Here is a 10,462-nt window from a genome sequence, read left to right on the forward strand (position 1 = left end):
TTGTTTCCCCTTTTTTTTTTTTTTTTTTTTGTTGTGGAAAATACTCGACAATTGCTTGGTATTAACTCCCAGAATCTGAAAATGGACCAACTTTGTTTGGTAGTGCCCATCCTTATTCTCTTTTAAAACATATTTGACAATTAGATGACTCGTCTTTCACATTTTCTAAGATGTATTGATAGTTACACAATTTATGTAGAATATAGAATGACAATCATAGAAACCTTCATGTTCTTGATTACATTTATATTTAATTTGTTTTCGAATATGAAAATATATCTAATTTGTTACCTATATTAGGTTAGAATAACAATTTCACATGTTATTTCCTGTTTCTATAATAGTTGATAATTGAATATGATAATTAAATTATATTATAGATTATGTTCACGAGTGGATAATTGAATTGTCTATCTCAAGGTTACAAAAGTTAATTTAATTGGCAATTGAATAATTAATGTATTTTGTAGAATTTTAAAATTAAATTGATAATTGTTTGTTAATTAAAAAAAAAAATTAGAATAAGAGTCACATAATTTATTTTTAATTCCAGATTCGAGGATAATTGCCTAATTTCCCGGAAATTTTGTATGAAGGTTATTCAGGAGTAAATTGATACATGGTAATTAATTTGTTTTTCTTACTATATAAAAAGGGGAATGTGAGGGCACTGTAGAAGCAACAGTGTCTTGATCCATTTTTATTATAGCATTTTTGTTTTGTTTTGTTTTTTTTTTCAATTGGGGGCAAAAAACGACGTCGTTTGCTTGATATATATTTTATTTTATTATACACTACTTCCAAATTTACTGCAACACGCAATTTCCATTCGTCCTCCACTCCGATATAGATATATATAGTAGGAATATAAGAAAAAAATCACTTTTATATATTAAAAAAAAAAGATAGAGATAATATGCGACATAATTTTTTTTTACAACATATTACTTGTAAGTAAAAAATTTGAAGAGAAAATAATTAATCGTCTTCGTGCATGGAGGAGGAGAATAAATAAATAAATTAGAAGGGCCTCCGTGCACGGAGAGAAATATTTTTTATTTTATTTTTTGGTCTCTGTACACGGAGAGAAATATTTTTTTTTATTTTTTATTTTTTTACTTATGTTTTTGTGTTTATTTTCACACTCATTACGAGATATCAAACGAAATCGAAATATTACATTCTTAATATCGTTTTGAAATACTCACGGCATAGTATTGCACGTCGTTAACGGTGCGTGAAACGATAAATCATAGCAAATGTTATGGGACGTCAAAGTAGGCATTTTCAAACTATATTTCAAAATTTTCGATAACAAGCTAACTTTAAAAATTTATCGACGATTGTACGATAGTCGAATCGATAAATATTTTACATTCTTTCGAAACTCATTTTGAGAACTATATCGTAGAGATATTGAATGATTTAAATAGATATTAAAAATAGTTAAACGGACATTAAACGTATGTGTTAAAAAATACGCATAAGTCATTTTTTCTTAAAAAAATCAATTATTTTATTACTATTTCGAAATTTTTGATAACAAGCTAACTTTAAAAATTCGTCGACAATTATACGATAGTCAAACGATAAATATTTTACATTCTCTCGAAACTCATTTTGAAAACTATATCGTCGAGATATTAGATGATCTAAATAAATATCGAAAATAGTTAAACGGAGATTAAACGTATGTGTTAAAAATGCGTATACGTCGTTTTTTCTTAAAAAATCAATTATTTTATTACTATTTATTCTTTTTTCGCAACAATTTTCTCAATGCATCATTTTGCTCAAAAAAATTATGTGGTATGACGGAAATTTTTTTTCCATGGACGGAGTGAATATGTTTTTTTCATCATTTTATATATTGAATTATTACTAGAAAATTAAATTTTATCTCAAACTATTAAAAAATACTGATTATTAATGAAAAAAAATCACTTATATATATATATAAAGATAGAAATAATATGCGACAAAAATTTTTTTACGACATATTACTTGTAAGTAAAAAATTTGAAGAGAAAAGAATTAAAGAAAATTTTAAATTGAAAAAAAAAATTATAACGTAAAATTACACAACAAAAAAAAAAATCTCTCTGTGCACGGAGACATTAGTCTCCATGCACGGAGACGGAGGAAAAAAAAATGGGAAAGGCCTCCGTGCACGGAGACCATGGCTCTCTCCGTGCACGGATAGAAATAAATTTTTTTTTACTTATGTTTTTCTATTCATTTTCAGACTCATTACGGGATATCAAATGAAGTCGAAATATTACATTCTTAGTGTCGTTTTGAAGTACTCGCAGTATAGTATTGCACGTCGTTAACGGTGCGTGAAACGGTCAATCATAGCAAATGTTATAGGACGTCAAAGTAGGCATTTTCAAACTATATGTCGAAATTTTCGATAACAAGCTAACTTTAAAAATTCATCAACGATTGTACGATAGTCGAATCGATAAATGTTTTACATTCTCTCGAAACTCATTTTGAGAACTATATTGTAGAGACATCGAATGATCTAAATAGATATCAACAATAGTTAAACGAACATTAAACGTATGTATTAAAAAATACGCATAAGTCATTTTTTCTTAAAAAAATCAATTATTTTATTACTATTCCGAAATTTTCGATAACAAGCTAACTTTAAAAATTTATCGACGACTGTACGATAGTCGAATTGATAAATGTTTTACATTCTCTCGAAATTCATTTTGAAAACTATATTTTAGAGATATCGAATGATCTAAATAAATATTGAAAATAGTTAAACGAAGATTAAACGTATGTGTTAACAAATGCCTTTTTTCTTTAAAAAAATCAATTATTTTTTTTCTTTTTAATTCTTTTATCTTCCAAATAAAATTTAATTTTTCAATTTTAACGAAAAAGTTATTTATAGGTTAAAAAAATAGAAGAGAAAAGAATTTTTAAAAAATTATATATAGTGTGGTCTTTGTGCACGAAGGATTATTCAAATTTTTTTTTGTACTTTTCCGTTTTCCATTTTCATACGCTATGGCACGTCTTTTCAAATAAACTCATTTGCTTATATTATTATATTATATATTTAGTGCAAGAGAGGCAATGTGAATCTATGTAACACACAACTTTCCATACCTCCCGCCTTATTCCGTGCTGACCACTTTTATAAGTAAAAAAAAAAAAAAAAAAAAAAATTAACTTTTAGCAAAAAAAAATTTAAAAATAAACATATTAACAAAAAATATTTCTAATATATGTAAAAATTACTTATATAAGTAAAAAAATTCGTTTAAAATTATTTAGAAGTAAAAAATAAAATAAAGTTATGAAAATTAAATGAAGAATATATAAATAATATTTAATTAAAATTGAAAATTTTACTTTATAAATAATTGGTTTTTTTATCAATTTATTTAAATTTCTTTTTAATTCTTTTCTCTTTCAAATAAAATTTATTTAATTTTTTTTAAATTCTTTTGCCCTACCAACTTTGGAGTGACTGTTGTATCGTCCGAAGAATACTCCTACTGTTAGAGTTCTAATTCTTACACCAACAAGGGAGTTGGCCATTCAGTAAGTGCCACTTCAAGTTATTTTACGTGCAAACCTGAGTTTGTTATTTAAATGTTTGTGTATGTGGATACTCTTTCAATTTACAACTGCATGTGTTATTTTTGAACTACAAGTATAGCCTCTCGAATCGAAGTTGGTAAAGAAAAGCATTTTGCGAAATTCAATTTACAACTTATTTGCAATTTCAGATAAAAAAAATCTTTATCTACATTAAACAAAAAAATACAATAAATAATTAAAAATAAATTATCGTTGATATATATACAATCACAACATTCATTATACTTATTTATAAGAATAAAAATAAATTATCGTGACATAAAATACACAGTTGATCAAAAGATGAGAATCAAACAAATATTTCTTATTTCCAAATACCTTTTGTACAATCTATAAATTTTACGTTAATAAAATTAAAATAAATACAAAATTCGTGCAACGCACAAGACGCAGACTAGTTCTTAGTATAAATTACAAAAGTAAAAGAACAATAGGTCAGCCTGACTGCCGACCGAGACAGTTGAATCCGGTCCAAGTAGTCTGATACCACTAGAGTGGGGCTTAAAAGTGGGTAAAATTAAGGATGCTTTAAATTATCTTTTTCTTTTTTATAACAAAGCACTATAAAAGCCGAAATGGGGCGCTTTATTCCCTATTGAATGAAGAAAGAATAAAGCCATTAGCCTAGGGTTAAAAATAGGAGAATAAGGATACAGATTGACGTGTCAGAAAATTATTGATGTTTTTTGTTTTAATTTTTCAATCTGTTCAATCATTTTTCGATATGTATCCTATCTGAATTTGAGTCTGAATTTGAACCTGAATATGTAGCATGACTGACTGAATAAATTGACATAAGCTACATTCAACTTTTTTTGAAGTAAAATTACTTACTACATCAAACACATGACCATTTCTTGGATTTGAGCCATTTTACCACTGTTTCTGCATCATATCAATTTGCAGTTTCAAATGAGGCCTTATTGAAGAGCTATGAATTCAGCATAAAAAAGAACTTACCCACTGCAAAGCGCACACAACCACCAAATCCAAGGGGCCTTGTACCTACAGAGGACAACATCTCAGGAGGCAAAAATCAAAATATCCTATTTCTTATGTCCATTCATTTCGCATCTATTTGAAAAGTGTTTTTAATTTTTCAAACAATGCTATAATAATAAAAAAGTACAGGTGCATCTGACCGACCTTAAATTTTTCGGAAAAATGCTACGTGTACACTTAGTTTGACAGCCCTCTAATAGGATGGGACCCGCGATTATAATATTTACTTTCATATACACCTGGCATTGTTAAATTTTTCGTTGCAGTGAGACCCATTGCAATGTTTGTTTGCCATTTCTGCACTCATTGATATGCTTCGAATTTACTACTTTGCCCTTCATTTTTTGTCCGTTTTGTTTTCTAACGTTTGGAATGTACTGGAGGGTAGATTTGGAAGAACGCCAATTAGCTTTGAATGAGGAGGTCTGTAGAAATTGACTTCAACCTCGCTCTAGCACCAGACCGGTTGACTCGTTTGTTGACAGGATGACGTGGCGGCCTGTTTTGAAATTACTTTCCAACAATTCCAAATCCTGAAAACCGGCCCAATAATTTAAACTTGTTTCACCCACCGTCAAAACCCGAAGGGCGTGAAATTGACCCTAAAATTTCCCAAAATTGTCGCCATTTTCCAGAGAACCTTCAATTTCTCTCCACAGCGAAGCTTTGTCCATCTTCTACATCCGGTGCGAATCGCCCATTTTCTCCGTCAGCACTAGAGCCACTGTTGAACGCGACGTAGAACACAATTTTCTGAGTAGTTCGCCCGCCGCCTATTCGGTCGAAGTTGAAACCACCTATCTTCGCCCATAAGTTCTACATCAAAACTAGGTATAAGTGTATGTACAATTTTTCGAGTGTACTGGATTTTTTATATAATTTTATCCTGAAATAATTTTATCTGTTATGTGAATCCCTTTGAAAGCCCATATTGTCATAATTTGCAATAAGCATGGAAATAGAAATCGAGATAAGTAATTTATATAAAGTCCTGTAAAGGGACGGGTTTTCATGTTTCTAGCCAGTTATTGAGAAAATAGCAACTTTGCAAATGATGCTCCAGCTCATAACCCGTTTCAATTTTTTTTCCTTCTTTGTTGATTAGGTTAATATGAAATTAACTTTCAGAATGAGAGACTTGACAAAGAAAAATTGAACAATTCAGAGTAGGAAGAGAAAGCAGTTCCTGAGAAATGGTTTCCTAAAAATTTATTTGGGAGTGCTTCATATTTTGGCACACTAATCAGAATGCATTGAATGTCCCTTCGTAATAATTTGATTTACTTAACTTTTGGGTGACAATTTTATTATTTTCTAACCTTAATTAGTTAAGGTTTATCTGCGATGGAATCATTATTAGTGCTATTGAGGTTCCTTTTAAAGTGATTTTATGGCACAACTACTCTTGTTGTTTGTCTAAGAATGTTATATTGCAGGAAAAACCAACGTAAGAGGAGGTTTTTTAACATTATAAATGGGTCCAAATCTTGACAGTAACTTTTAGCATTAATGTTTGATTTGAATGGTTAACGATGGACCAAAAAAAAATTAACGAGAAGAGATTCACTTCGCAAAATTAGACTTGGCTAGTTTGTTCTTAAGAGTTGTGATGACTGTGGCAAGTAGATATCAAAATGAAGCGAACTATAGTTGCTCCCCAAATGTTAAAGAAGGTCCAACATCTGCAAGTGCATTACTAACTCTTCCATCATGTAGATCCGAAGTTGGTCTTCTACCACCAACATGATCATGCACCGGTTGTACACCCCAACCTATGGACAAATCCACTATAGTATGAGATGGAAATTATAAGTCAAGAATTCTCGGGCACAAATATACAATTTTGACGCTAATAAAAAATGTAATGAGCTAATAAAAAATTATTTAGGCACAATTTTGACGCTAATAAAAAGGAAATATTTTCCAGTTTGATAATTATCTCTACCATGCTCTCACTTCTTCAATTTAACTAAGACCCTACTGAAATTTTTAGTCGAATACATATCTAGCAAAAGGAATTTTTTTCAATTATCAACCCAAAGTGGCTGCTCTATTTTTCCCAATATTATTTGGATAAAATTTTGTAATCTTAGTTCAATATTCTGTTATGTTGCAGTTGATTTACCTTGTGGAGTCAATGTCGGATTAGTTGAAGATGGATGCATCCAATTGGAGGCATGTAAATGTTGCGTGAATTCAACACTTTGGTTGTCACCCTACATGAATAAAATTTGAAGTAAATCGTATATGTATGGAACTTATGATAATTTTATACATAACTAACCTGTAAGAGTTGTGTATATGATAACGGTATTTGCATGGCTACTTGTGCTTGTTGAGGGGCCTGAATGCCGCAACCAACATCTTCCATATTACTTTGCCTGGCCTTCGGTCTCGTAATTTTTTCGAGCTTGAAGTTGCCTACAGAAATTTGGGAATTATATATCATGTGTAGTAACTTCACATAACGTGGGTATGAATATTATATGTCACTACCAACTTCCGAAGAGACAGATTACACATGAATTGAGTTCCAAAGTCAACTGTTTTCCCAAAACATAAGGCACATTCTGAAATTTACAAACCCACACAATTAATTAATAGACCTCCAGTTATCATATAGCATATGTGGACTAGCAAACAGCAACTACACTGATTAAACATGAAGACCGTAACCTTTGAACTTGACTCCAAAGGACACTTCTTACGAAGTGTCCTAGGTCTACCTTTTCTTTTCGCACATTCTGGATCACGCACACTACCACTTCCAGTTCCCTGTGTTGCATCAGCCCTAGAGGATATTTGCGTACTGTGCAACGGGATAACATTACTACCATGACTAGACTTCGACGCCATCGTCTGCTCACACTGCATGTCAATCCAATCAAGTATAGCACTGGCCCTTAATGAATCATCCGCAGTCATGTTCGCTAACGTAGTAAAGCGCTGACACATTTTATCATACATCAATTGTCCCGGAGTACTAACCAATCCGGCGTAGTTCACTGCAACTCTTGTGTGTGCTCTACTCACATCTCGTCGCCAGCGCTTTAGTATATATCTGTCTGGCACTTTTTTTACGTTGTTGCGAATCAAAACTGCAATAGCATGTCTACAAATGATTCCTCGAAATTCAAAAAAGTGGCAGCTACAAGTAAACTCACATTTGTCTCTTTGAAATGAGACGAAAAAGGTTTTCTTTGTAGAACGCTCTTCATATACGACATCCTCGTGTACCTCATACGTCATTCCTAAAAATCCCTCCGAAGCACAAATGAGATCACAATACACCTTGCCAACAAACTCCTCTTGAACTTCCCTGAATTTTGATATTGTGTACACCGTCTGATATTGCTTCTCCATTTCATAGTGCATTGCACAGGGTACCATTTGCGAATAAGATTTGAAATCTGCTTGAAACTCCTTCTCAACTTTATTTCTCAAAGCTCGTTCGTATTGTTCAACAAATTGCTTTAACGTTGTTTTCGAATGCACATAACCATCGAAGAATGCATTAATACTCTCACTACGTTGCGTGGTTGACATCCCTGTCCAAAATGTGGTTTTCAAAAAACAAGGAACCCAACGTTCCTTGTTGTCGTATAGACCAGCCAACCATTCATTATCATACAAATTATACTTTTTGATCATCTCTATCCAGCCTCTATCAAATTCTTCAATAAACTGACAATCATATACCAACGCGTGTATAGTAGCAAATATTGAACCCTTGTCCACGTGGTATCCAAACTTTTCTGGCAACTTCTTCAAAATATGTCACAAACACCATCGATGTTTTGTGTTTGGGAACACTATCGTAATTGCATTTTGCATAGCTCTATCTTGATCTGTAATTATTCCATTCGGAGCTTGGCTGTGCATGCATTCCAACCATGTCCTAAATAGCCAAACAAATGTATCTGTATTCTCGTTTGATAATAAACCACAACCTAGGAGAGTTGACTGTCCATGATGGTTCACACCAACAAAAGGGGCAAAAGGCATGTCATATTTATTTGTGAGGTACGTGGTGTCAAATGTGACAACATCACCAAACTCCTTATATGCTTGTCTACTCCGATTATCTGCCCAGAAAATATTCTTTAATCGCAACTCTTCATCCAAATCCATACTGAAGTAAAAACCTGAACACTGCGCTTGCATTTTCGAGAAATATGATTGTATTGCTACGGCGTCTCCTTCTCCAAGTCTTAGACGTCGAATTTGTTCGACATAATTTCGGCAATCCTTTTCAATGCAAGTCATATTCTCGTATCCACCAGCTTCAACGACAGCAGAGTTGTAACTTTTGTGCAGTGGAATTCCAGCAATGTCATTTACTTCAAGCCGTCGTTTAACATGTGCGCTCAATTCTCGGTTACATCGATATAGCCTGGACTTCGAAGGACTTGTTTTATGATTGTGCTCAAGGTGTACTGTGTTGATTCTCCATACCCCGCAGATATCTGAAGATGCGGTGATCCTGGCGTTACACCCACTCTGAATGGTTGGTTGCGGCTTCAAAGTACTGCTTGTATTTCTACGTCTTTTCCCTTCACGACTACAAACAAATGTAATATATCTCAATATTCCGTCGTCGTCCTTTTTTGAGTTCCTTTTTCTCACTGGGAAACCGATATCGTAAGCATATCTTTTGTAAAATTCAAACATTTTATTTTCATCTTCAAACTTCATACCCACCTCAGGCACCTTCGCAACATCTCCCCCTAACATATCATTCTCCATTAAATTCATACTGGGAGGCATATTCTCATTATCGGACTCCACCAGAGTAATGTTGTCCGCGTGTTCGGAAATATCTTTCCCTACAATAGAAAAAGCAATTGCATTGCAAAACATCATATAACAATGAAATATTTCATAACACAACAATTGAAACTTGCAAAAGAAAGACAAATCACATGTCTACTTCAGAACTAATAAGGCGAAGCAGAATGAAAATAAATCCCTCAATTGATCATAGAACAAAGGCCCAAAGTGTCAACAGAAAAAAAACGAGTCCACATATCCCTCAATTGATCTCAGAACAAAGGCCCAAAATCAACTAATCTCAACGAAACATTTTATTGACAATATTCGTACTCAAACATGAATCCTTTATACTGAAAAGGGCAAAAATTTGCATAAAAAAAACTACTTTATCAAACTCGGTGGTTCTCTGACTCACAACAATCCGGACAATTTCCGACAACATTATAAAATGTCCAAGCATAAGGAAAATAGGATAGTGGAGATATCCAAGCATGTTGGTAAAGATTAAACAACTCATATGAAGGGAAAAATTAAATAGTGAATAAACATACCCTTCTCTGCCATCTTGAAAGATGAAGTCGAATTGCTCCTGAAATTTTGCTCGATTTTCGTCGGAGATTGGTGTGGTAGAAGAGCAGCTTTCTCCCTATTCTTCGTCGGAGACCAACAGCTTTCAGAATTTGCCCAAATGATTTTTCTAAAGTGGGACGCGCGAACAAGGTTTCTGGAATTCGTTTTGCCGCTTCTTCTGTGGACTTGTTTTGCCGCTTCTTCTGTGGGCCTGTTTTGCATTTTATTGATTTTTTTAATCCCCTTTTTGTGGACTCATTTCAAGGGATTTTTATTTGTTTTTTTTAATCCCCTTTCCACCTGATTCTGTCACCAAACGAGTCAAACTCTATGGTGAAACAGCATAATTGAATTGACTTTCAAGTTTTGACAACAAACTACTGACAACCGGGCCCACTGCTTCAATATTTTACTAAAATAGTTAATTTTTGATTTTGCATTTACAAAAATGTCACATTTTTTAAGTCTTTGCAAGATTGTTAATTTTGAA

The 10,462-nt window shown here is 32.6% G+C and overlaps 3 protein-coding genes across 3 annotated transcripts; all 3 read right to left on the minus strand.

Annotated features, from left to right (window-relative positions):
• Positions 1-6,234: 6,234 nt before the first annotated feature.
• Positions 6,235-7,044, minus strand: LOC111377597. The gene is made up of 3 exons (XM_023000728.1): positions 6,914-7,044; positions 6,755-6,845; positions 6,235-6,401 (listed from the first exon to the last, which is right to left on the minus strand). Exons 1-3 carry the CDS (start codon positions 6,998-7,000, stop codon positions 6,274-6,276), a joined length of 306 nt encoding a protein of 101 aa, XP_022856496.1. The 5' UTR covers positions 7,001-7,044; the 3' UTR covers positions 6,235-6,273.
• Positions 7,045-7,121: 77 nt separating this feature from the next.
• Positions 7,122-8,280, minus strand: LOC111377595 (protein FAR1-RELATED SEQUENCE 5-like). Its single transcript, XM_023000726.1, has 2 exons — positions 7,306-8,280; positions 7,122-7,199 (listed from the first exon to the last, which is right to left on the minus strand). The coding sequence occupies exons 1-2, from the start codon at positions 8,278-8,280 to the stop codon at positions 7,122-7,124; spliced, it is 1,053 nt and encodes a 350-aa protein (XP_022856494.1).
• Positions 8,281-8,406: 126 nt separating this feature from the next.
• Positions 8,407-10,194, minus strand: LOC111377596 (protein FAR1-RELATED SEQUENCE 5-like). The gene is made up of 2 exons (XM_023000727.1): positions 9,954-10,194; positions 8,407-9,455 (listed from the first exon to the last, which is right to left on the minus strand). The coding sequence occupies exons 1-2, from the start codon at positions 10,192-10,194 to the stop codon at positions 8,407-8,409; spliced, it is 1,290 nt and encodes a 429-aa protein (XP_022856495.1).
• Between the last annotated feature and the right edge of the window lie 268 nt (positions 10,195-10,462).

The sequence above is a fragment of the Olea europaea genome, unplaced genomic scaffold (genome assembly GCF_002742605.1).
Source record: "Olea europaea var. sylvestris unplaced genomic scaffold, O_europaea_v1 scaffold1683, whole genome shotgun sequence".
Taxonomy (NCBI): domain Eukaryota; kingdom Viridiplantae; phylum Streptophyta; class Magnoliopsida; order Lamiales; family Oleaceae; genus Olea; species Olea europaea.